General features: G+C 36.7%; 1 protein-coding gene across 7 annotated transcripts in view; it reads right to left on the reverse strand.

Annotated features, from left to right (window-relative positions):
* The window catches only part of DLG5 (discs large MAGUK scaffold protein 5), a 139,657-nt gene that overhangs the window by 34,557 nt on the left and 78,228 nt on the right, over positions 1–26,872 (reverse strand). For 5 of the 7 annotated variants that reach the window (XR_012776166.1, XM_075505156.1, XM_075505154.1 and 2 more), the window contains 19 exons: positions 26,200–26,384; positions 25,403–25,528; positions 24,532–24,664; positions 21,492–21,619; positions 20,630–20,805; positions 19,973–20,076; positions 19,148–19,240; positions 17,202–18,224; positions 14,063–14,201; positions 11,349–11,496; positions 10,717–10,838; positions 9,546–9,635; positions 8,106–8,274; positions 4,054–4,216; positions 3,004–3,137; positions 2,239–2,403; positions 1,669–1,852; positions 549–697; positions 68–238 (listed from right to left, as the gene is read on the reverse strand). Coding sequence is in view for 6 of the 7 variants with exons in the window: in XM_075505156.1 (XP_075361271.1) it covers positions 68–238; positions 549–697; positions 1,669–1,852; positions 2,239–2,403; positions 3,004–3,137; positions 4,054–4,216; positions 8,106–8,274; positions 9,546–9,635; positions 10,717–10,838; positions 11,349–11,496; positions 14,063–14,201; positions 17,202–18,224; positions 19,148–19,240; positions 19,973–20,076; positions 20,630–20,805; positions 21,492–21,619; positions 24,532–24,664; positions 25,403–25,528; positions 26,200–26,384 (3,602 nt within the window). In the remaining variant the exon portion in view is untranslated. The remainder of the gene's footprint in view (positions 1–67; positions 239–548; positions 698–1,668; positions 1,853–2,238; positions 2,404–3,003; positions 3,138–4,053; positions 4,217–8,105; positions 8,275–9,545; positions 9,636–10,716; positions 10,839–11,348; positions 11,497–14,062; positions 14,202–17,201; positions 18,225–19,147; positions 19,241–19,972; positions 20,077–20,629; positions 20,806–21,491; positions 21,620–24,531; positions 24,665–25,402; positions 25,529–26,199; positions 26,385–26,872) is intronic. The other 2 variants (XM_075505155.1, XM_075505152.1) reach the window with 1 other exon arrangement.

Genomic DNA, 26,872 nt, shown 5'->3' on the forward strand with positions numbered 1-26,872 from the left:
TATACCACATCTCACTAGTCAGACTTTTAAAGACTATAAGATAAAGACTGTAACTGAGGTCACTCACATATATTTACTTGGAATCTGTCCTCTTTCCAGCTTTTGAGCATTCTCGTCTAGCTGCCAAGCCATCCAGCAACCAAAGTTTCCCTGTGGTAGAGTGTCATCAACATATAAAATGTCATCCTTCTTAAAGCTTAAATCCTGTTCCACCTCTGCCAGACGGTCATAAAGTGCTCTGAAAAGGAAGACATAAATAGGTTCTGCAACTGATCTCCATCAACTCAAGGGAAGAACATGCATACTTATTTTTAAAAGAGCTAACAGATTAGTGGCACACTCTACATTTCAAGAGCGCACAAGTTTACAGCAAACCGTGCAGACTTACTATGCTACAGACTGTGTACTCACTGTCAGAGACTAGCTGGGATAAATTAGTAAATTTTGAATTTAAAAAATGTGGTAAAACGGATGTACTCTCTCTCTCATGGTGGTCAGCATATTATCCTAACAGCCTTATGTTGTCATTACCAGTCACACTCAAATACCTGATATAGAATCCATCTCCAGGAAGCTCTTTTATCTTATTAAACTCTTCTATTCTGTATTGAGTCTTTATTTTGATGTTTTCTCCAGGCTTCAACATTTCAAGATAAGCTTCCTCAGCTGTTTTATTTCGCATATCAATTGACCCATACTGCAAAACACAAAACACAGAAACCCTTAGGTGTGAAATTGTATCTCAACGGGCAATAGAATTAGGTGAGATGAAAAACATGCAAAATGAGTTTGTTTTTCTCACCGGCAGGCTCTATATACAAGTAAATCTTGCCACTTAACTCTAGTACAGTTTGCACCTTAAGACATCTAGCAGGAGATTGAGACACGGGGGTGGAAAACAAAATACCCAAGTGAACACAGCAGACAGGCACCGTGAGAGAGAGTCTGCACTTTGAATAGTTTTCAAAGTGTAAGCTGAGAATCATAAAATTCACACTGGAAAGAATTTAATATTTTCAGGGGAAGCACGTGGTCTGAGGGAAGTCAGAAACACAATTACAAAGCAAAATCTCCATCTGGATACTAGAGGTGTAATGGAAGAGTCTCAGTGCTCAGACAGTCTCAATGCTCAGTTGTATCTGAAAAGCTCATAAATGCATATGTGTTTATCACCTTAACAGTCCTGCCAAGTAGATAAATATTCTACTTTCAGATATAGAAAGCAGAGTCAAAGACATATTGCACAGCTTTCCCTAAACTTTCATTAGAATTTCATAGTGATAAGACCAATATCGTTCTCTGTTTTGCAATATCTTTCATATCCTTGCCTTTCTCCTCTGTACAGCAATTGGATTCAAGGCTTCCTATTTAGATGAAGAGAGCAGGTGTTTGTAATTCCAAGTGGACATAAATTAGTCATTCAAATTTGTGGGCAATGTGTGCTCTCAACAGTGGTAGTTCTCCAGGTCCACATCATCGAGCTCTTCGTGTGTCGCAGCCAGAATGAAGGTTATGCATTCTCACCACTCTTACCCGGGTTTTGTGGCAGGAACTCAAGATTCACAGAACATCTCCCATTGCGAGACAGCCTGATTCTTTGTACAACTCCCTCTTTATACCATCCTAGATATTTTGTCAGTATGCTGCAGACTTTTCTTAATAGCTTACCTCAAGTATCATGTCACCCAAGACTAGTCCATCAGGTCCTTTTGCTGGGCTATCATCATCTACATCTGAGACAAATATTCCATACAGGTTTCCACCACATATCTGGATCCCAAGATCCACTTGGGATTTTTTAACAACAACAGTTCTAGGTTCAGGGGTCCTTTTGTTTGTGTCCACAGGGCCCCTTTTGACAGGGAGAAATAGCACATGTACTTCAATTTAAACACTTGCATTACATACAATCAACTAGCCATCTGAAGAATATATATTTATGTAATTATTATTCCAAATAGGTCACCTGCAGATACAGTCTTATAAGACAAACATCATGTTCCTTGCAGACCACCTTAACTAACCCAATCTTGTAGTAAACTTTTTTCACTCCTTGCAGGCCCCGTCTTTCAAAAACAGTCTGAAAACATGTACTTTTATCCTGGGGTCCCCTTAACTTGTCTGCTGACTTATTTCAACCAGACACAGTATTCACAGAAGTACGCTTTGGTTTTTAATACCCTTCACACCCACCCTGACCATTTTTTTTTCCTTAAAGCAAAAAATATTACTCTCTACCTTAAGGAATTCCGGGGACTTGTAGTTGGCGTGGTTTGTTTGGATGGGGGTGTCATTGTTCCTTCATCCTGTTCACTCACAGTATCGATTACGGAATGATTGTCAGGTGTTGCAGCCCCACTGCCTTGAGGGGTGGAATGATTACTCACAGGTTCTAGGCGAGAACTAAAAGGGAAGGGGGGGGAAAAAAAAAAAAGAAAAGAAAAGAATAAAAGACCAGTAGGTTAGTATTTCACCAATGCCAATCATTTTCCACACAGACAAAGTTTTTAATTTGGCCGTAAATCAAGTATAAAGTAAGGAAAAAAAACCAAAACAGCATGCCAAATAACATATGGTCACCATAAGTCTAAGAGAAAGATAAAGCTCAGTTTTGAAGCATGATCATGCATCAAAATGGGATGGATAGTTTCACTAGGACACATGCCTTCTCTAATTAGTTTTTGGAAACTCTAACTATAAAAAAAAATTTAAAACTGATTTGAAGAACTAGAATCTCATAATCCTAGGAATAAGTCATCTTTGGTTTTAGTTTAATGTATCTAAGATTATGCCCAAATAAGAAAATATAGTAGGTGCATCAAGCATTTTTCTTTTCTTTTTGACGAGCATGTATTCACACGTTACTTTTGTAAGCAATCACACTTCTCACCAGCACAAATGTGCTGATGTTTGCAAATACATTACCCGTACAGAAAAGTTACCTACTAGCTAAATAACTGCACGGACCAGAGAGTAGTTTTTTCAAGGTCTAGCCAGCCTTACCTCGATCGTGAATGATTGCCAAGCTGATACATATGTGGGTTATACTGAGCCAGAATAGTAATGGTGTCGCACTGCTGTCCAATGATTAGTCGAGCCTGTTGCTCTGTAGCATTTCTCAAATTTATTCCATTAAACTACAGAAAAAATGCACAAACCAGGATGTCAAGTTTTCAGATGGAAACTAGCAAAATCATTCTTTCAGTCTCCTAATTAGTTTAATGTCTAAACGCTGACTTATTTCCACTGGGGTACATAGGAGGATGGAAATGCTGCTATACAATGATTCCTAGGGTTTACTCCATCATAATTTTAAAGTATTTGGTAACCTGACCATGAGTTTAAAAATCTTTTTACTATTGAAAGACACATGTATTCTGAGCTGTGTTATGATTTGATATCACTGATTAAATACAAGTTGGTTCAGATCACCAATCTGAATAAATTCAGGATTTAAAGCTAAATTCAGATCCATGATCCATTCAGGTCCATTGCAGTATCATCCACACACTGTGCAACAGAAGATGCTTTAACATACACAAGCGTGAACAGATCTAACATTTACAAAGCAGCTCTGTACATTACACAATGCTCCTCCACATGTTTATCTGATACTGTAGGCAAAAACCACGACTGTAGCTAATCTAAAGCCTACCTGAGTATTTTTTAAACCAGTTATCTCAGGTAAGAATATGGCACAGCAACAGCAGCATGAAACTCGGTACAAGCCAGCTGCTCGCATATTGACTCATGTTATCAGGCAGAGTATGGCGTTGGGACTATATTGTTTTAAGTACTGAAACTAGCTAGCTTAAACTTTAATTATATCTATATAAGATGCAATGCAGATCTACCATCAAAAGACATTATTTTGTGATAAAGCCTGACAAAAAGTCACTACAATCACAATTACTGGAACATTACAATACAGAGTACCCTTTGCTGCATCTCACAGCACACAAGCTTTCACAAAATACTCTTTTGGGGAAGGCAGTTATGGCGAGTCATACGAACTGATTCATTAAGCCATAGGAATAGTAAGCAAACAATTACCTCTAGTAACTGATCACCATACTCAAGGCCAGCTTGATGGGCAATGCTCCCACCTGTTACTTTAGAGACAAATATTCCACCATTTTCTCCGCTCACAATGGAAATCCCTAGTGGCTCAGAACCCTTCTGCACTTTAACATGACGCGGCTCTTCCATGTAGGGCCTTTTAGAGGAGATAGTTAAAACTGATTTGGACAAAATTGCACTTGAACCATCACAATGTCAAAGTTACATGCAATACTTTATGTCTGTCTGAACTGTAATAATATAATAGGTTTAAACAGTTACTTTAAAAAAAAATGTACTGTCAACTGTCTTAAATGCATTCCTTTAACACCATGCAACGTACAGTGGCAGAAGTAAACGTATACCAGGTACATGACTGCTCTAAAACATGGTAAATATGAATTATAAATAGTATGGTGGTGAAGTTGGTAGGAAAGAAGCTTCCAGATGCATATTATATAAAAGTAATTGAACCACTGTATATAATATGTCATTTACAAACCATATTCCAGAAAGGTATGTTACAAATATAAATGCTGGGAGTCTTTATTGCCAGTGAAAATAAACATCATAAATAATGTGGTGGTAAACCAAAGGACAACAATGCACAAATATCAGATTTCATATTTTTATGCAGGGAAACATAAATTAGTAATGAAAATTAAGCAGTTGCAAACTCAAGCCATTAAGACAGCAGTTTGCATGGTAGCATTACAATTACCATGCAAATTCTCCTCAGGGCAATTATCCAAACATGTAAAATAGCACAAAGTGCGCAATACTGCTCGAGAAGGACAACCTCATATCAGGCCAACCTCAAACTCCTTAGTGATGAGAACCTAGGCCTAGGAGCCACAGGGATTCTCAGAAAAGATCTATTACGGAACAGATATCTGAAAGACGTAGAAGATTTGAGAAGAAAAGAACACTTAGAAAGACACACAGTAGTAAGACACTAGTAAGTATAACAAGCGAATGGCTTATACAAAAGAAAACCCTGATACATTCCCCTTTCCTCCCCCCACAGTCAGGATGCATCCACCTGTACTAACAGGGCTGGTCCCTTCGTGGTGTGTATAAACAAACAGTAGCCTCCTAAAAAGTGCTGGTTCATATTACTATGAACTTAATAATGTCTACACAGCAGAAGGCATCACCAGATACTAACAGTTGAGCTCATTCTGAGTGAAACAGCTTGGGTACCAGGTGTGGTGTATTTTTTATTTTAATAGCATTATACTACATTTAACATGCATTAATCTGAATGTTTTCTTTCCTAACACTTCATTATATCATAGACACATTCTCTAAATTGTGCCAACTGCTTAAGCTATTTTAATTGTGCTGTTCAGAGACCAGACGAGTTAACTGGACTTCACTCACTGCTACTAATGTGAGCCAGGCTGCGGAAAGGTGTTTTTGGAGAGAGTAGGATTTGGGGCTGGGGGCAGAGAGAAGAGGACATCATTTCATAAATTATGCTTATTGCCACAGTCCTTGAAGGTAACTATTTGGTAGCCTTCTGCAGCAGAGGCATAATAGTTTGCCAGCTTATTCATGCATAAAAGATAAAAACTGGCTGCTGATATGAATGGAACTCTGGAACCCAATAATCTTGTAACATCAACATCACTGTTAGAGGTACTGCCCTCAGAGCTTGTCTATCGATGTAATGAAGGTAAGGTAGGTTTACTACCAGCAAACTTAAACTGAAGCCCACATTTTTTGTATGTAGCGTATCTTAACTAAACTGTGCTGACTCCCAGAAAACTGCAATTTATGAACTTTTCTTTTTTTTTTTTACTCATTATGAGCACGTAAACCATGATGTTATACGAAGCTTCTTAATATCACAAAATTTATCAATCTACCTCATTAAAAACTAAAATTACATCTTTCTGAACTTTACTTATTGTACCTTTCTGCTTTTCCATCTACCACATGCATTTTTAAATTTGCTTTGTATGTTTGTTTTGGATTGGAGTAAGAAAGAATCAAATCCATATAAATTGTGAAGGATCATATCTTAGAATTCTAGTAAATACAAAATGAAAGATAACTAGCAATGCATGTAGTAGAGAATCAATAATAAAGTAAAAGAGAATGATAACATAAAAAAGGTGTCTTACTTGATAAGCAGTGTTATTAAAATCAAGTGAAGCGCACTCTTCTATAACATTCAGACTGCCTGCCAGAATCACTAAACACTGATTAGAAAAAAGTCTTAATTGATCAGATCTTTTAATTTTCATTTAAATTAAAATCAACAGAACAAACAGAAACATTGATTATTTTTTTTTTTCCCATCTGTATTATTATCATTTTTATCTGGGGAAAGGCCAAGCAAGTTACTTGTATATTGTGGGGAACAGAAAGAATTATAAGACCAAATAACCATTTAAAATGCTATCTAGGCATCTTCAAACATTTTCTTAGGATAGACTTAAATTAGCTACTTTCCTAAATTAAGAACTGTTTGTGTTTGTTAGTTTTTCGTTTTGCTTTAAAAAACAAACAAACCAAACAAAACGTAGAATTATATTATTTTTAGAAAGTCAATTCAGACTACAGTTTATACATATGCACAGCAAAAGTGAAGGGACTGGAACCTGACGGTACTTCAATCATCTGATCAATATAACAGAAATTGTTACTTCCCAGAGATCAGAACACGTATCTTGTGCTGGAGATATAAAGTTATAGGGGTGTCAAAACCATAGCTTTTTCAGCTGAACTTTATACATCATTAGTCATGTGAAAGAGAAAAGAAATTCTGACCTTGAATTTGCAAGTGACAATTAGAGGAACATTTATATGAGAACACAAATTGAGTACATGTAGTACAAAAGTCACACTGAAGGAAGAAAGAATGATAATTCACAAAAACCTCTTTACATTCCCTTTTGAAGTAACACTGTCCTTTGTACACAATATACATTCTAGAGTTACTAAAAGAACTTATTTACCGATTCTTTAAACGAGACAAAAGTTTCATATAACATTTTCTGAATAACCTTTTATTACTACCAGAAAACTTAGAATACAGAATATCGTTATTACTTTGTTATTCACATTTTTTATGGTCAGTCTTTTTACATAAATCAAGCAATACAAAGGGGTCTTGAAGTCCACATAAAGGTAATCTATTCCAACACATCATAGCTCCTTTACACTGCCAGAATGGTATTCGGCTGCCTTACTGTAAATAAAAGCCTGATTCAGATTTGTGTCTTACTGTTCAATGCTTTGAATTCATGCAAACTTTTTCATATATTCAGTCTAGCCAGATCATGATAAAATGAAATCAGATGTCCAAGACACATACCGCAAGCAACGTATCTTGAAAATATTCATAATGAGATATAGAAAGTTGTTAAAACACAAAGCTCATGTTTTTAAGAAAGCTATCATGTCAGGTTCAAATTCAGCAAGCAGCTACACATACACTTAATGCTACTGCTAGCAGCGGTCCAGATACAGCCAACAGGATCAGTCACAGCAGTAAAACTGCATCTGTGCATGTGGATATGTTTTTGCACAGCTATGCCCTCAATTTTTCATGTTATCTGGCTAAATTGAATCAAGGCACAGTGGTTAGAGCACACATTCTACAGTGCTAAGGCACCTGATATTTAGCTATCAGATGTTACTAGGTCTTCATTTTATTTAGTCTTCCAGAGTACAGAACAAGCCTATCATAAACAAGCATCTGAGGTAGTTCAGCTGAAGGGGTGTATTCCAATTTAGACTGCTCTCATTTAGTGTGGCCATTAATCTAACATGGAAGAAATAAAACCCTTATGAAATTCCTTAATTTTCTAAACTGAGGAATCTACTCTTTGGTTTTGAAGAAAAAATCCACACAAAGATCTCTTACAGACTTTGTGAAGAAAATAAAAACATCAAGTAACAGGACCTGAGGTGCATCTCTGCACCTACTATTTGTCATTTAAATTAAATGTTCACATTCCTTCAGCCCAATAAACAAACGTACAAAATTTCCTCAGACACATTTGTATTAAAAGCAAATAACATGGGGACCTTACCTATCTTTTCTACGTTCTCCAATAGATACTGGGCTAATGGAAATCCTCGGTAACGTAGAAAGCGAGTTCTGAGACTGGCTGCTGGCGAAGGAAGATGTTTCCAAGTTAAGAGGTGACTGTGGAGGAGTTATCAAGCTGGGACTGCTACATTCAGAGTGTGACAAGGAGCCTATGGAAAATCAACAGTTCAGTTTTAGTATCCTGCATCTGTCATAGTCTGGAGATCTACACAGATATAGTGAAAGACGCCATACACATGTGAGACAAGAAAGAGGACCAACTGTTCACTAACACCCTATTAACCATGTAAGGAGCTTAGGGAGACCAGGTAACTAAGTTCAGACAGTGCAAACTTACTGTCCGTAATGACTGTATGTCAAATCTTTCCTCTGTAAGTGTGCATACAACTACTGCCATTCTCAAGAAGGAGAGGAGGTTACAGAAAAACTACACCATATGCATGTCTGAAAACACTTAGCAATGCAAAGTTAAAGAAAAATAATAAAAAAACAGGAAAGGAGAAGTAAAATAAAAATTTAATATGTAGGTTTATTTTAAAATAAAATATTTATGTACAGCCCTTTCCTTTGGGTAGGAGATACATTATGAAACACCTGAAAACACCAACAAAACCCCAGCATGAATCATACACAGAGACAGGAAAGCTCTGCAATTTCAACTAAGCTTGACATGACGTCGTTTGCATCTCTTCCCTGGTTATATCCTCCCTGAGTAATTTACTGAACAAGTACCCTGACAGAAACATTCAGTTTGCTTCCTCTGAAAAGCTACAGAATATAAAACTCAAATTACTAATCACAAACGAAAGCCGTTTGTAAGAATTGTATTTGCCCAGTTAGGAAAACCACTGCATACAATCCATTAAGGCTACAGAACATCTGAGCAATGACGGCAGTGAAGAGTCGCCGTCTACTGTCACCAAACTCTGAATTCTACAGCTCTCCAGCACTCCAACTGGTATTTGTATCACGTCTTTAAATATCCTCCACCAAGCAATTTTGAGTGAAGTACTAAAATATTTTCACTGCATTTCAAAATATAATTTACAATCAGTAAGACAATAATATGCAAAATAGTATACTTAAAAAATAAAAAAAATAATGCAGGTCACCTCACTGTGAAAACTTTTACATCATTCTAGAAGAAAACTACAACTGTAAAACATACATCAATGCTTATTCTTAGGGTTTTTGTGCACTTTTTCTTAGCGTGCCATGTCCTAGAGTCAACTAACAGAAAAAAATCAACTTTCATTAGAAGGTTTCTTTTTTTTACCTTTCTGTGGCAAAATGCAAATTTTGTAACCTTAAAAATACTGTCATATTTAGATTTTGGCGCAACTTGATTTAACAACTGCAAAGGCTTTGTATTAGTAATACTGAAAATAGTACAACTAAAATTATTTATGAAATAATTCACCTCTGTCAGAGCCCATCATGGATCTTGGATATCTTGGTGTTAAAGGGATCTTAATTCGTTCTGTTCTGTACTGCAAGTTACTTGAAGAACCTATTTTTACAACAAGAAAACATTACAATAAAGTAAAACCAACTACTTTAACAACTACTAAAATGAACAAAAAAGTACATTTAGATTCTACTTCTTCAATGAGCATTAAAATGGCCTCTGAATTTATGCACAAGCCTGATGATTACCCTCATATATATTGTGTATATCATATTTCTAGTAAATTGTCTTGATTACACAGTCAGTATAAACAGAGCACAATGCAGCTATACAGTATGTACGCACTGTTCATTGTTGTATGAAGAATATTTTGCTTATTTTTAAATCAAATGAAACTTAACTTGAAGTCTGAGCAAGAACCTAACATCTCTGTTCACTAAGAATCCATGTGACTTTCCAAAAGGCATTTAAAATATTCTGATTACATTCTGCTTGGATGAATACATAATTTTTTTACACTGGTTGCAAACCGTTATGCCTCTTTTTGCTGTGGTTACAAAGCTGCCACGCTCTTTTCAGATGCAACTGCCAATCATTGATGGAACACAGGAACACAAACATGCACAAAAAAGTTAGTACATAATTTAAGATTTAAAAATTCTACGATGGTAAAATGTCATTGCTACAAAGCATGCATTTGCTTTGGTATTACTAGGATAGGCGTAAACAATCTTACATGTCAATCAAGTAAACATAAGTGTAATTTATCTTCCAACAATACAATATACATTAGGCCATTAGTCATCCTTGATTTTTTGTTCTGGGGACTCTCTCCTTTTCTCTTCTTCTCTCCATCTCACTGAACCTCAAAAATACTTTGGCTGGGCCTCCCATCTTTATAAGGGTACTTTCAAATAGTAACGGGCACTGAAAGGAGAATCACTCACACACACACACACAGAGCATTTTAAAGAGACTGTAAAGAATGAATTAAACACTGCTACTTTCCAGGGAACACCTTTAGTCATAAAACCACAAAAAATGAAGCAAAGGAATGCAGGAAGCCTTTAGGCTTTGATAGCTATGACAATCCCATAATGCATGTACCTAAGGAATTTTCCGTTTATTCTTTGTCTCCAATATATAGGAGTCCCACAGGGAATAAATCAGAAAAGCTAGTTACCAAGTCTTGCACTGGATGGTAATGAATTTGAGCCATGAGATGCTCTTGTACGTGAATTTTCAGAGTAGTCATTGGAGTGTTTATGACTTAGGTCCAAACTCAGGCGACCTTGATGCTGGGAACTATATCAAAAGAAAAGGAGAATAGGGCAACAGTTAGAACTGGGCAAAGCACCTCAGCAAACAGCAAACTGGCCAACAAAAAATTTTTGTTATCCCTGAGTTACTGAATAAAATGAATGCTCCTCTCCTTCCCACTTCCCAATTGTCCCGTCATTTCATGAATTAAGAGAAGTCAGAGGAAAAATAGCCTGAAGTACTATAAAAAAAAAGGGGAAGGCTTTATTTGTTTTGGCAAGGACAAGAAAAAAACATTAGAAATTAGTTCATTAAAAAAAAAAAATTCTTTGTCAATATCAGCCAGTGGAGCAGAGGGAAACCTAATCCATCAGTTATTGAAAGACATGAAAGCAACTGGCACATCACTTCTATGCAATAATGGTTTTGAGAACCCTGGGTCGAAATAGCACGCAACAGCAGTGTGTTTCACTCTGCACCGTATAAAACAACTACCAGAAGCAATTTCCTCCTAATGAAAAAAAAAAAATTCAGGATAAATAAATTTCAAAACACCTGGGATGCAGATGCTGATGGCATATTTGGCTGGCAACTGATGGGCAGTTGCTGGTGTGAACTCTATGGCTCCAGGCAGTATAGATTGGATTTCTCATGACAGCAGTTACTGCAGGGCACGGTGCTAAGCTTCTTGGTACAGTACCTGCTTAAGATGATAAAAACACACTCTTACCAACATTATCAGCATACAAACTACATATTTTAAATATATTTAAATATTTATATAATTACATATTATAACATATTTATGTATGAACATGTACCTATAAATAAAAATCATTAGCATACAGACAAATACATTATTAAGCACCATGTGGCACCTTTTAAGTAGTACATGCATATTTAAAATCTGGATTATCATTTTGTAATGAGTCAGTAATAAAGTGGATTAGATGACCAAAAAATGAAGTCAATCACAGTATTTAATTTTAATATGCATTGGTAACTAAAAGACTTTCTCTGTTTTCAAGTATCAAACTTTTTTATACAGCAACAAAAATTCTGCATTTCTCTCTGACAGGAACACAAGTTTTTATTTGGTACTTGAACTAACTGCAGCTAAAATTATTCTTGTTCCTCTTCTGTTGCCTTGAAGACTCCCACTTCTAGTGTGTCCTATGACTTTAAATTATAGAATTTCAATATTTATTTATGAAAATTATTACTCAAGCTGTTCTTTTAAGTACAGTCATCCTTCGGTACTCAAGCAATTGCAAGCAGCCTTGTGGAGAAGGACTTGGAGGTACTGGTGGATGAAAAGCTGGACATGAGCTAGCAATGTGCGCTCACAAACCAGAAGGCCAACCACATCCTGGGCTGCATCAAAAGAAGCGTGGCCAGCAGGTCGAGGGAGGCGATTCTGCCCCTCTGCTCTGCTCTGGTGAGACCTCACCTGGAGTACTGCGTACAGCTCTGGAGCCCTCAGCACAAGAAGGACATGGACCTGTTGGAGCGGGTCCAGAGGAGGGCCACAAAAATGATCAGAGGGATAGAACACCTCTCCTATGAAGAAAGGCTGAGAGACTTGGGGTTGTTCAGCCTGGAGAAGAGAAGGTTGCAGGGAGACCTTATTGCAGCCTTTCAGTACTTAAAGGGGGCTTATAAGAAAGATGGGGACAAACTTTTTAGCAGGGCCTGTTGTGATAGGACAAGGGGTAATGGTTTTAAACTAAAAGAGGGTAGATTCAGACTAGATATAAGGAAGAAATTTTTTACAACGAGGGTGGTGAAACACTGGCACAGGTTGCCCAGAGAGGTGGTAGATGCCCCATCCCTGGAAACATTCAAGGTCAGGTTGGATGGGGCTCTGAGCAACCTGATCTAGTTGAAGATGTCCCTGCTCATTGCAGGGGGGTTGGATTAGGTGACCTGTAAAGGTCCCTTCCAACCCAAACTATTCTATGATTCAACCAAAGTCTACTTGACCAATTTCCTCTTAAATGAGTTGGTAGCATAGAATACAATAGCAAAAACTTGTTCACATTTCAAGACATACAATCGTATTGTCGAATGTAGGTTTGACTTGATTGGGTTATTATGCAAAGGTATCATGATAAGATAAAGCTTTTAGTTAGAAATAATACCTTTTAATACTTTTTCTACTACCATTAAAAGAGAGAGAAAAGAGTAAAAGAAATCAATGAAGAGCAAAAGCTATTTGATCTGAGCTACTTTTGAGCATGTCTTTACAGTCTGAAAATTGATTGGGACAACAGGGTTTGAAGCTGTCCATTGTTCCAGATACACAAGTCATTACCTCCTTCACCATCTCCAATAAGAAGAAAGTCTTCCATAATTTCTAGAACATGCAGGAGTTTGGGGCTTTCCAAAGAATTGAGGGTAAACTCATAAAAATCAATATTGTCTTGATTTGAAAATCAAGTTTTGTATGCAACTGCTGAAGGTAGCTATATTAAAGACTGAACAATCCATCTGGCAACAAGTTTACCAGGTCTAAGCAAATGCTTCTCAAACAGTTCAAAGCAACTAGCGCATGATACCCTAATTAGCTCCTGAAGCACTCCATGTAGTCTGTGCGAATTTAAAACCTGCTAACATGAACCTCAATACCAACAACTGTTCGATCAACGGAGACAACAGGTTAACTGTTTTCTGTTCTACCCGATTATACTGATTTCTGTGTGAGCTGCTTGTGAGTCCCCTCTTCGGCAGCTTAGTATCTCAAACACACTGGCATTTAATCTTTAATTTAGATTAAGAACCAGTTTGGGCACTCAAGTTGAGATACTCCAAGCATTTGATTTCCAATAGGCAGAACTTAATATGTTGTACTTCTGAACATCAGATCTTTTTCCTTGGAAGTATTTCAGAAGTTAGGCACCTAAAGCTTGGGACGCCTCCATCAATTTACTGTTTGCTTTCAAAAATACTGGAAATATTACTTGTCTCCCTAATGCATAGGCTACACCTTGTTCACCACTAATTTATTCAAAACGCCTCTGCACAGAAACTGATGAAACACGAATCCTTCCACCAGGAGCTGCTCTGTTTCCTTAACAGTTCTTAAATAGCTTTCACTTCTTTACAGGCCAGAAACTGAGCAGGCTATGTTCGGATTACAACAGACCATGGAAAAATGTTTTGTGAGTCATGTTTGTTCTGCACTTATCACAACTAATCCCCAGTATTGTCCAATATGGACAAATTCCTTGGGGCGTTCCTAGACAGTAAGTAGGAGTTCTGTCACTCACCTGCTGACATGCCGCCAGCATATAAGGTGGCAGGCACAAAGCCATCGCTGTGCCTAGCAGACCGTTTTGGTGAATATGGTGCCCATTCCTGTAGCTCTGGAGACAGATGCTCCTCACTAGCTGGAGGATACTTCTGCACCTACAAAACACAGAAATTTGATTACAGGAAGTTGGAGATTCAGAATAACAAAATAAAATAGCCAAACTTTGTAGGTAGTAAGCCCCTTCAAACTTTCTAGTATCTATTCCAGAATGTGCTCGTGATCACGGTGCTTGTTACACCTTTATCTTTCAATGATGCTATTCACTTCTACCCCTTTCTTTCTCCACCCTGCTCCGTTATTTTTCATTATTTTGGAATCTTTTTAGGCCAATGTTTGCAACTTACCTGATATACTTTCCTTCACAATAAAACACCCAGCATTTAGCTACATTTCTCCTTTAAAATACTGCTTTCACAGGACATTTCAACTGCTATTTCAGCTATTCAAACACTATTGCAAGTGCTTCCTAAAGAAGACCTGGCTAACAAGCCAGAAAGTGTTTTCCTCTAAGCCTGTATTTTCAGATACGTGTGGAGCGACCTCTCTTCAACAGAGGAATCCAGGTTTTGGAACCATCACAACTTCTGTACATAATGAGTAGACACTGGTGAGTTAAGAAACACGAGAATAGCTCAGATACTGACAGTGATGCTAGAGAGCTACAAGTTCAGGGCTCAGCATGCAGAGTTTACACACTTGAAATGTTCGACACAAAACATAAGATTGAAGTGTAAGTGATTTTCACTTATGTAATAAGTGAAAAATAATTACTGAAAAGGTACTTACAGTTTTTATGAGAGCAATATTTTAATTAAGTGAAGAGTTACTGCGAGCACAAAGACTATAAAATGCAGGGGTACCTTCTTAGAACCAATACTTGATCACTGGCATGGGTGTATTAGTAATTGTACCACCTACTACTCAGGGATGAAAGTTCTCAAATTTATCAACTTATCAATGTACACAAACTTAACTGTGTATATACACAACAAAGGAAATTGATACCACCCAATATGGCCACAAATTCAACTATACTGTATATTCTATATACATATTTTTGATACTATAAACACTGCTTCAGCAATGAATACATGCAGACTGAACACTACTGTTACACAACCTGATGTAGGTGTAGTGCATAAAGACGATTCCACCAGAGAGAAATTTTCAGAGTAAATTGTGTCCACTTTCTGAGGCACAATATCAATTCTGCTCTCTAGTCAACAACTTGAGAGTTAGAAAGTTCTACTTATTTTCTGGGAAGATGGGGGAGAAATTAAGGAAGGAAAAAAAAAAAAAAATCACAGAACCTAGTCCTAACTTAACTCTAGAAACGTAAATTAACTAATACAACAAATAACCTTAAAAAACAGAAATTACAACTTTATAATTCTATTATACATTTTTCTTCTTCGAACCAACACCTATATGATATCTGCAATATCACTTGGGCAGTATGCAGAACCAACTGTAATATGTCCTTGTCAATCCTTTCTGGTCTTTTAAATAGCGAGTGCCAAAATGACCCCCTCCGTTCCAGCTAACAAATTTCTTTCATGTAAGTCCCCACCTACATGTGTCCCTCTCACAGTTGGAAACCTTTCACCTAACACAGTAATATTACTACGGTTTTAACCAGGACAACATATATGCTCATGACAATGCACTATAATGAAGCATGGGAGTATCAATGCTAATGGATCAAGTTGATATTCTATGTAAAGCAAACACCCCGTATTGAAATGTGTTCAATAGCTTGATCTTGTTTTGTTGTTATATATGTGCCAAAATATAACATTAGGCTATGCCTTCATTCACTTCTTGTGGTGCCATTCTTGATGAAAAACTGTGACCTTTCGCTTAGCCGTACTGCTCTTCAGACCTGTTCAGAATAAATCTGCTTATTTCAGCTACAAAATTAAACCCTTATGCTTTTCTGTTATTGATAATGCAGAATTTGCTGGACACTTTTATACAAAAGGCTTAAAGCTCTCCATAACTATTTTTCCCCCCAAATATTAGGGAATGTGGAAGGAATACAATGGAAGAATCCAAAAAAAGACAAACAAAATTGCCAGTTGTTCTCTTATACCAGTATTTTTGCAGACTATGGCTCCAAACCTTCCACTACTTCCGATTCAGCTCTGCTGTCTCTATTGCTTCTAAAACTCTGTGAAGAGGGTGGGATTATCCAGGTATAAACAAGTACAGGCAAAGAATATGATATTCTAAGTCATTATGATGTGATTATATACAAGCAAAAATAACACTTTTTGAAACTTCAGATTTTAGTTCAGGAAAAAAAAAAAAAATCTGCATCTGCCATCTGAGCAAACCTGAGGCAGTGGACCTGAAACTATATTATTAATTATGCCATTTTATGTAAGGTAGTCATCTAAATAGGTTCATCTTCCTATACCACATAAAATGTTTCTTCCACCTACTCTGGTAAGACATGACCCACAATCTCCACAGAGGGGTTGTTTATTCTAACAAATTATATTCTCATTTTGAACTGTATTATTAAACCATATTCTCATAAACAGTCCTACTTTACAGTGTAATGTGCCTAACGCCCTATGAATTTCAGATTAGATTTACAAAATTATTTAGACACATAGAAAGACTTACCAAAACCAACACTGGAATACCTTTTTCCATTAATTTGTACAGTGAGCTAGGTAACCAATCTGATTTTTGTAAAACTTAGGAGGCCCTATTTTCAGCTTTTCTAAAGCTGCCTCTTTGCATTTTTATTTATTTTTTATTTTTTTTCAGGTTGTCAAAAACATACAGGAAAGAGCCCTGATCTTCCATCAAGCAACATTAAAATCCAAGATATGGCTACTAAGCTGAACTCTATCATTCTGCTTGGTGGCCACCACTGCCTGTTAAATGCTGCAACTCCATGAATTGGTTTTGTATTTTGTGATACTGCAAAGTGACAACTCAGTCTGGGGTAGCTTCTCAGGGGACCTGGATTTTGAGAACAGGCTATGCTTCTCCTGTTATGGTATGTAACGGGACACCCAAAACCACACTGAAAATACACTTTAAGGTTTCTAGTTTTGTGCTTCAATATACCAAGTTTCTACCTGAAGTGCAGGATTAGGAATGGACATAGGGGTCATTTTATGCCTCAGTGCAGGAGCTGATTTTGGCCTTGGTCTTTTAATCTCTGGCTCTTCAACTCTTTGAAAGCCAATGTCATCTTCACAGGATTTTCTTGAAGAGAGATGAGCGCAGTCAATACCACCCTCCTCCCGATAATAATGCCCAGCGTTCCTGCTGCGCCCCTTGAGAGTAGCAGAGTCCTGTTTAAGTGCCAAGGAAACTGGAGCTTGGGCAGTGGCTGGGCTTGTGGGTGGTGATCCAGTTGTTACCGTAGACTCTGATGCAGAACTTGTCTGCTGTTTATGTTTAAACTTGATAGAGTCACTTCTCTTAGGAGGAGTTGGAGGAGTTGAAGCCACTTCAGCTTTTGATGGCTGAGGTGAATGGCCTGTCACCTGATTAGGGGAAAGGTACTCGAGCTTGGGAGGAGTTGGTGGTCTTTTGAAAGTATCAGGATCAAAGATAGATTTCCTTTGTTTTGGCTTTTTGTACACTGAGAATTTTTCTGTTTCTGTTGCTGAGATATTAACCATCACTTTTGGCCAGGTACCACCACTATGCTTAGTTCCATGTCCTTTGTCAAATGCAGTCTCAGCCATCACACAGTCAGCTCCTGTAGGTTCATAAGGCAGCCTCCTGTTGTCCAAGTCAACAGCTCCAAAGCCTCGGTCCCCATATGTTTCTGGGTTGAACGAGCTGAGACTGTGTTCTGAATTACTGTGGCAACTGTGCACTATGTTCCTATGAGAGTCTACGTGTAATGTGTTATTAGGGAAAGGTTTGTGATCACAAAATGAACCACTGCCCTGATCACTCTGGTCCTTCTTGCCATCCATGATGTCTGGATTGAAAATGTCAGTCTGTGTTGAGCTGTTGAGTTTCAGATTTCTTTTATTTTGGGTTTGTATCTCTGATGCATGGACCCTACAGTTTGACATTTTTTCTGAATCCTTCAGATTTTCAAATATATTTTGACCACTCCAAGATGAACTCTGAGGAAAAACCTAAAACAAAAGAAAACCAAACAAGTGATCACATTATTATGGCCAATTTCTCTTTAGTTTGAGGCATATTCTAGCCTCCTTGATTTACCTATACTTGGATATACACCAACGCATGTATAGATACGGTTAGGAAAGGTTTAATAAAAACTTGCAGATGCAAAGCACAGAACATCAGATAAAATGAAGCTAGAAATTTTTTTTGAAACATTTTCAGAACAATTCCAGAAGGGCAACTCCAGAAACACTGTACTGACAGTGAAGGGACCTGCATTCTACTTCTATCTCTGTTAAGTGATGCTAGTAAGTCATCTTTTTGTTGCCCATTTTCCCTCAAACATTTCATCTTTGGGGTTCATCGAGGCTTCTTAAAACCTCAGGCTCTCTGGAGCTGGAATTATCACTCACAAAGCCTATGTGACAGGCCCAGCATAATGGTATTCTAACCTCAATAAGCGAAACAGAATGATATTTTTATAGCAATAAGCCTGAAAAAGAAAGCCTTGTACTTAATCCTCATGATAGCCAGAGTTCAGTTTTCTGCACAACTCCATCCTGACTAAAAGCAAACCTTTCCGTAGTCAGGAGGCAGTTTATCTTTCATGTACAAAACTGCTGCAGCTCTGAAGCAGAAACCAAGAATAAAGAAGCAATTATGCTGGAAGTCATTTCATGTGACCAGCAAACAAATGGGAAAGAAGTAAGAACAATAAATAAGTTTCATTTCCTACCAGATGCCACAATAGCCTTACTTTGGAAATAACTGTTTGAGTGTACCACCAGCAAAATGCACTCAGATCGTCTTATTTTTAGCAGAGACTTTCCCATGATGATATATTCATTTTTTCATATACTCTTCCCTGAACAACTAAAATAATTCCGTATAAGTTCAATAAAATTCTGCAAATTTAGCTTCTCCTACTCACCTTCATCAGTGACAGGGTAAGGGAATCCCTACAGTTTCGCAGCAAAGCTTCACATTCAGTAAGCGACTTATTATCTAGTGCAATGCCATTGATCTAAACACAAAAAAACCAAAACAGACATCCATAAATCAAAGGTAGCAGGTGGGGAGCATCTTAAGGTAGCATCTCTGAGACAGGGAAAACACTAGTTTTATATGTACACATGACTGAAGTCTGGTTGACCTTTTCCTGTCTTTTCCATTCTACACTAAAAAAACCAAGCCTCTTAACTACAATTTTGCTATTCCTACTACAGATACAGTGTAACAACACTTGTTTCACTACATTAGCCTCTATGCATTTGTATATCGACAGTAATCACCTTCCGTTTCACAGGAGTTCATAAATCAGACAGGTCGTTTAAGGCTGCAAAAGCACACAGGGAAAAACTTCCCCTCCAGAAGGATGACATCTGTGATACCATAATTTAAAAGACAAGAAAACTTTCATCCAGCCAAGGGATGTCTTTTTGGAACTGACCTTTCCTATTCAGTATAAAAATCACAAGTATCATTATACATAAACCAAATGTGAAGAGTAAGTCAGTGTCTCTCTCAAAAATTCTCATATGAACTAAGTGTAGCAAATAACCTGCACATTATATTAATCACTCAGCCTACAAACACATTAATTTATAATAAATATTTAGTAAATATACAAAAAGGGTATAATACAATGAAAGTAAAAAATTAATTGGAAAGTTTGGGATCTTAAAGAGTAGCATCAATAATAAGACTTTAAAAGAAATAAAAAATAAAAAAAGGAGAATGCATTCTTAAGACTTACAGCAATTATTCTGTCTCCTACAGTAAGGGAACCCTCTTTGGCAGCTGGGCTTCCAGGCACAACAGCAGCAACAAATATTCCGTTTTCTAGACTGACCCCACTATCTGAAATACACAAAATAAACATGAATTTACTCCTGCAATTCAAATACTTTGCTCAAACAGCATGTCTGACCTGCCTGCACGAGAAAGAAATATAACTACCAAACCAACTGAATTTCAATTTCTGAAAACCCTTTTAAAGAAATAAGAACACAGAGGGGGAAAATAGGGATATATTCCAAAATGTAATACAATCATACAAAGCTGGGGTTACTGATGGGTTTAAGAGTCTTGTTTAGACTCCCAGTAACACTCCAGACAGGCAGCTAACTAGAACTAACTATTAAAAAACAAAAAAAAACCAAACAAACCAAAAAAAAAAAAAACCCAAACAACCCACCCAAGAACAAAAAAGAAAACCTGTACTTACAGAATAAAGCTATCATCAATATGAGCATTCTTAGTTTGATAAAAACAATTAATGAAAACCCCTATCTGGGAGGTAGTAACAGTTTAAGTGGGATTTAAGCAGAGGCTCAGAAAATGTACCTTTATGTCAAGCCATTTTTGGCTGAACAAACACATACCATTTATATATGGCCTTTATAGCCATTACCTTTATGTCCGGAAACATTGATGTGAAGAGGTGTTATCACTCGCCCACCTAAGGACTTCCTTCTTCGAACCACCATGTTAATAACACCTCCTCCATTTAGAACAGCTTTTATAACTTGCTTTTTATCCTTATTAGTAAGATCGACATCATTTATCTTCAGTAACCAATCATTCACTCTGGCAGATAAACAGAAACAAGCAGGTCACTGTTATAAACATACTTTGCTGGATGCAGCACATGAATAACATTCATGTAAAGGGATGCAAGAGAGCCGATGTCAATATGCTAATCCTTAATTATCTGGAATTCTCCGGTCCTGAAAAGGCATTAAATAGCAGCTAAATGAAAACCAGGACTTCTAGTCTGCATTTCACTAGCAAAAGTATATCCTCAAATCAGTAATGACTATTCCTTATTTAAAAGCAACTCTTTGGACAGACAGTGGTTAAAAACCTCCTATTGACACTAAGAACAGGAGCAGGTTTCAAATTATCCCTTGCTCTACTCTCTTTTCCCCCTGCCCTCCCCCAATAGCTCACTCTCATGTCTTTCCCAAAATTTAAATAAATAGATCAAAGTTTGAGGAGATAATAAGGGGAGTAGGTGAGACACAGAGAAGCAAAAGAACATTTCAAATCCTGGTGAGTTTTAAGGGATGAGTCAAATAGCATTTAAATTCTGTAATGCTTTTAGGTATTGGTCTTCTCAGTGCGATTTCCCAACCAACATTAATAACATACATGTGACCAATGATAAAAAAGAACTTTATAAAATGGGAAAAACTGAAGACAATTTACAATATGCTCATATTAAGTCTATTATGATCAACAAAAGACAAGTATCTTCCAAAGTCAAACCCTACCTTAATCGACCATCAACAATACTTCCTTTGTCTACTTTGGTAACGAAGATCCCACAGTCTCCAGGGAGGTATGGTTCATTCACGCCTTCTGCCACATCAAACCCAAGTGCTTTCAAGTCCATATCATCCTAATAAATATTATTAACAAGTGACTCAACTGCCCTGGCAACCATTGTGCTGCTGTCTGTTAGCAAGAGGCATTACTGCATGTTTGTACTATGCACTTATATGTACAGGGTACCTGTTCTAGGAAAGTTTTTATATTTTGTACTTCAACATATAAGCTCCCAATTCCATTAGTTATTAGGCATCCTCTGGCATTGGAACAATCCTTCTCTCTCTCAGATTAAGGCTGAAATAATGCAGAAGGGGAATTTCACCAAGAGGAACAGGAAAGTAGAAGAGCATCCAAGAAAGCACGTTCAGACACCTATAACCTGTTTTAAGGTATGTCGCTGGATGTGTAATGAGAGAACAAGGACACATTCCCCAAGAACGGGCATTACTTGGGGAAAAACAATTGTAAAGGTAAGGAAACAGCATTGTGTCTTAGTGATGAACTCAGAAAGACGTCCACTTTGATATGGCTAAAGACCAGAAGTAAACAGGAATGAAAGCTCTAACATGGGGGACCATTTCTAAATACAGATTAGAGGTGATATTCTACCAACCCTGGTCCAAAACAGATCATCCTCAATGTGAAAAATGATAAATATCTTTAACAAATGATTGAACCAAACAGGGAAATTTTAATTTAGTGTTTGCTTTGGTAAATGGCAAGGTCACTGTAAAAAAACTGGTCAAAGAAAATAAACTGGGACCAACTGATCACAAACTGATTTATTATTGCTATTTTCAGTGTTAATAGTACACTTACAAAAATTAGAGAACTCCACTTGAAATCAACTGGACCAACCATCTCAACATACTGAAGGTAGATGACACTTGAAATTTAAAATCTAACATGCAAAAATTAAATAGAGCATTAAATCAGACGTGTAAGGCGTGGTTCTAGACATGGTATGATGACTAATCCCCTTAAAAGCAGAAGAGCAGAAAGTCTTCAGGGAAGCTGAAGATAAAACATGCAAAAATATGAATGCTTACCAGAAATTGAGCTAAACCTTCCCAATATATACTAAAATCCTTATGATTCTTCCAAATATTCTATGTAAGAAAAAAGTTCATAGGGAAGAGCATGGGGCTGCCATGAATTAAAGATTGAGCAGAGATCACAGTATCATTGCATAGCCTCAGAGCTGAAAAGTGATTATTTCTCCCAGTTTTGAGCTGAGTTATTATGTAGAACAAGAGCTTAAAAGCAGACAGATGAAGTTGAAGCAAAAATAAAAGGATTTAAATTTATTCAACTCTATAATCTCCATCCTGGAATTCAAATGCTGGTGGGTCAGCAAGGATTTTCCCATATATCTAATCAAGGTTGGCACAATATTATTACTATAATTTGATAGCAGCAAGTGTAATCCCTGTTTTTAGGAAAGGGAAACGTATATTCAAATGACAAAGTCTGCACATTTGATCTCAGTAATGCAGACATTTAGAACAATCTTTGAAGTAAAGAATAAGTAAATAACTGCACATGAATGGAAAATTCATTGGGCTGCAATGTTGTTTACCACACGTACAGCATATGCTAGACTTGCTAACTAATTTTCCAGACAATGGAAAAGCAAAATTATTAGTTATTAGTTAAAATGGAGAAGATGGCAATGCACAAAATCCAATGATGAAGGAGCTGGTCAAGAGATGAAAAAGCATGGTGAAAGGGGAATTGTTATCCCAGAAAGAATTTACAGATGGTGGTCCTGATGGATCAGCATTGGTACTGAGTTCATATAGTCTTTTCAATCTATATATTTCGACATATAGTAATACTAAATAATATTTTTAGTATCAGAAAAGGAATGTCTTAGTGATTCTGTTGGGATGCACTGTCACAACACAGACAGATTGGAAGAGCATAAAAAAGATGACCGCAAATATTGCGGTAAAATAAAAGGGATTTAATTTGACAGCATTAAATCACAAACTTTGTCATTCAGGAATAAGAGAGAAATTCTGGTATATGCAGAAGCTGTTATAAATGACACACAACCTGGAAGACCACCTGTGTGTTCTATGTGGTCAAAAAAATTACTATTAGCAAACAATGAGATGTGCCAGCCAAACATTTCAAATAGAACAGCATTCAAGACTTGCATACAAAGCAGTGAAATAAAAATTCTAGACTACAATGAAGAAAAATAAAATTAAATGGAGAAAAGTACTACTAGGATAGTGAAAGGATGTAGAGGTTATCTGGAAAGCTAAACATAAGAACTTTATTTAATATGCCAAAATGAAAAAGGGATTTAACTCCCTCTATAGACAAAGAAGGGAGATTAGCATCTCCTTTCATCCCAGATTTTTAAGCTGAAGGGCAATGTTGCCCTAAAATATATGTTCATCATGAATAAATAATTTTAATACTTTAAAATTTATAATCATCAAATCTGAGCAAAAGTAGGAGACATAACTTCATGTAAAAGCTTAACTATTTTATGCATAGATTATAAGTGATGTTGCCTGTAAGAGTAGAGGACTGGACTCTCTGATGTCAGTGTTTCCATCACATCTTAAGTTTTGGCTACCTTAGCACTGCCATTTCTGCAATGAATCACTAACTTTAAGAACACTAAATGTTTAACTAAAAACATTTTTCTTATAGTACATGGACCTGGGTAACCTGCAAGATCAGATGGAGGAACTATTTTTATTTATAATTCATATTAAAAAAATGCAAAGCTTGTGTATAACAGCTTGGTTTTGTCAACTACTTTCATCTAGACGTTACAGCACTTGCTGCATGTGTGGTTCCCAGTATAACAACAATAAAGGACTAAAAAAAAAAAAAAAAAAAAAAAAAAAAAGAAAAAAAACAGATTAGAGTTATTTTTAATCATACCTGGTATCAAGATTTTATAATTGATTTCAAAGCTATCCAATATATAAGACGATGCAGTTCGTGTTTTTTACTTACTCTGTCTTTTTCAAATTCTACGACTTCTGTTTCCCATTCCAGAGAATCTGTGTCTATGGCTGAGTCATGAGAACTATGGGCCATCAATTGACGGAATCTTGCCTCCTTTTCCAACTGATTCTCCATTTTCTCCCTAGGCAAAGAAAAAAATTATTTACAGACACAGACAACCCTTTTAAATAAACTGATACATAAGGTATCTCACGGTGATAACATTATATTTTGGTTTTTTAAATCAAAAATCTAAGCTGTGCCAGAAATTTGTCCCATGCTTCTATCTTTCCAATATTCGTGGGCTGCTAGCAAATTGACTTTCCTTTTCTGTATATTGTCCTAACATTGTCATAACATTTTTTGCATTATTTTTACACAACTGAAGTGCACAACTAGGTTTCTAACATCTCCCAAAATGCATTTAATTTACCCTCAGATGAACTGCATCAGTATGCTCACAACAAGTGGGGCATGATACTGACAGCAAAACCTCTTCCACAACCCATTGAGATGACGCATGATGCGCATCTTCCTTGCATTCATACACCAGTGAGAATACAGTTGGGAAGCACTAAATTGCAGTTAATCCAAATTCAGTGAAAGAATCCCATATTGCTTAAGTGTATCTCCACAGTACAAAGTTTAGAGTACATGTCTCATTAATAAGATAAAAAGGTTAAGATAGTAAGACTTAGGATCCAGCCCATCACAATAACTTCCACGATAACTAAAAATATAGGCAGTGTTTCCACGTGCAATATTATGAATACCTGCCACCCCACAGCTGTAACAATGTATGATTCACTTGCAAACACAGCTAACAAACCGAAGTTTTTATCACAAACATCCATGCAATTTGATCATTTCTCTAACATACTTCAGTTCCTTCAGTTCACGCACAGCGTCATTTTTCTGCTTTCTCATGTCATCCAGATTGCGAAGAGCTTCAGCCAAGTCACTCACAGCCCGGTCTCTCTCCCTCCTTAAGTTGTCACACAAAGTCCTTCAAAAGCAAAGAAGTTTCCATTTAGTTACTTAAAACCCTATCTACGTAACAAACTAGTTTTACCACATTGTATAGTTAATGCAAAATTTAAAAAAACAGCTTCAAAAGATGTCTCTCAAAAAAAGTAAAGTATAAGGAAGAAAAAAATTACATATGCTAGGTGTTAAGGAAAAGCTTGTCAAGATAACAGAAGCTTTCTTCACCCCTTTCAAAACTTTATTGCTACTTATCTTCTTTAAACTAGCAGAAAAAAATTCTGATTGAAGTATTTTCCCTTAGCTCCTTACATATGTTTAGAAGCAAATATGTTGGGTACTTTTTATGAAATGTCCCCACAAGTAAAGAATTATTTGCAGGACTATAGCTATAGCAGGATTAGGTATAACATGCCTAAAAGAATGCATACTTTGTTGTTCTTCCATAGCAGTGCTGTCAGGCTCTATGGTATTTACTAGAGACATATTATGGATATGAAAGCACAGACAAAGCAAAGTATCTTGTAAGGTGCCCTCAACTTTAAAAAAAAAAAAAAATCACCCTGTGACAGCTAACGCGTAAGTTCCAACAAGTTGACGAAAGTGCTAGCAAAACCCAGCAAGTCCTAGAATACATCAACTGCACGCAAGGTGTTACAAAGATCACTCATGTACCATTTAGCATTCGTTTACCGTATACTTTCCCTTTCTGCAACAATCTTATCCCGCTCTTGAAAGGCCCAATCTCTCCTACACTTGGCTACTTCTGCTTCCTGGACAGCTTCCTTTAGTTCTTGTGACATTGCCTCATATTGTTTCCGAAGCATTTCAATTTCTTTGTTTGCTCTTTCTATGTCTAGGGTAGCAGAATCTTGTATCTAGAAATTAAGAAACATAGATAAGTATTTTAGGCACAATTTTTAGGTAAGTATGCACAAACAGCTTTTACTATATGTGTGTTACCTGATGTATTCAATTCTCATGTTTTCATGAAAAACGTTCATTTATCTTAATGGCAACTTTGGGGAAAAAAAAGGATAAAAACTATTGTAATATATTTCATTCAGTGGCACACAAATTTGTGTGAATACAATCTACATGAATAAGAATCCTCACTTCCAGTGAGGATCATATACAATATGATAAATAACAAATAACATCAGTGAACATTTTGTATTTCAGAGTTGACATTCCATGCTTCTATGTTGTTCTGCTCAGCAGACAGAAAAAAAACTTCAAGGATATTTAGAAATCAGATACACTATCATAAGCAGTTACAACACAGATTTCCTGCATTAATATCTGTTATTTACCCTGGGACAACTAGATGTACACGTTCACAACACAGACTTGTAATTCACACAGG

This window comes from Mycteria americana, chromosome 6 (genome assembly GCF_035582795.1).
Source record: "Mycteria americana isolate JAX WOST 10 ecotype Jacksonville Zoo and Gardens chromosome 6, USCA_MyAme_1.0, whole genome shotgun sequence".
Taxonomy (NCBI): Eukaryota; Metazoa; Chordata; class Aves; order Ciconiiformes; family Ciconiidae; genus Mycteria; species Mycteria americana.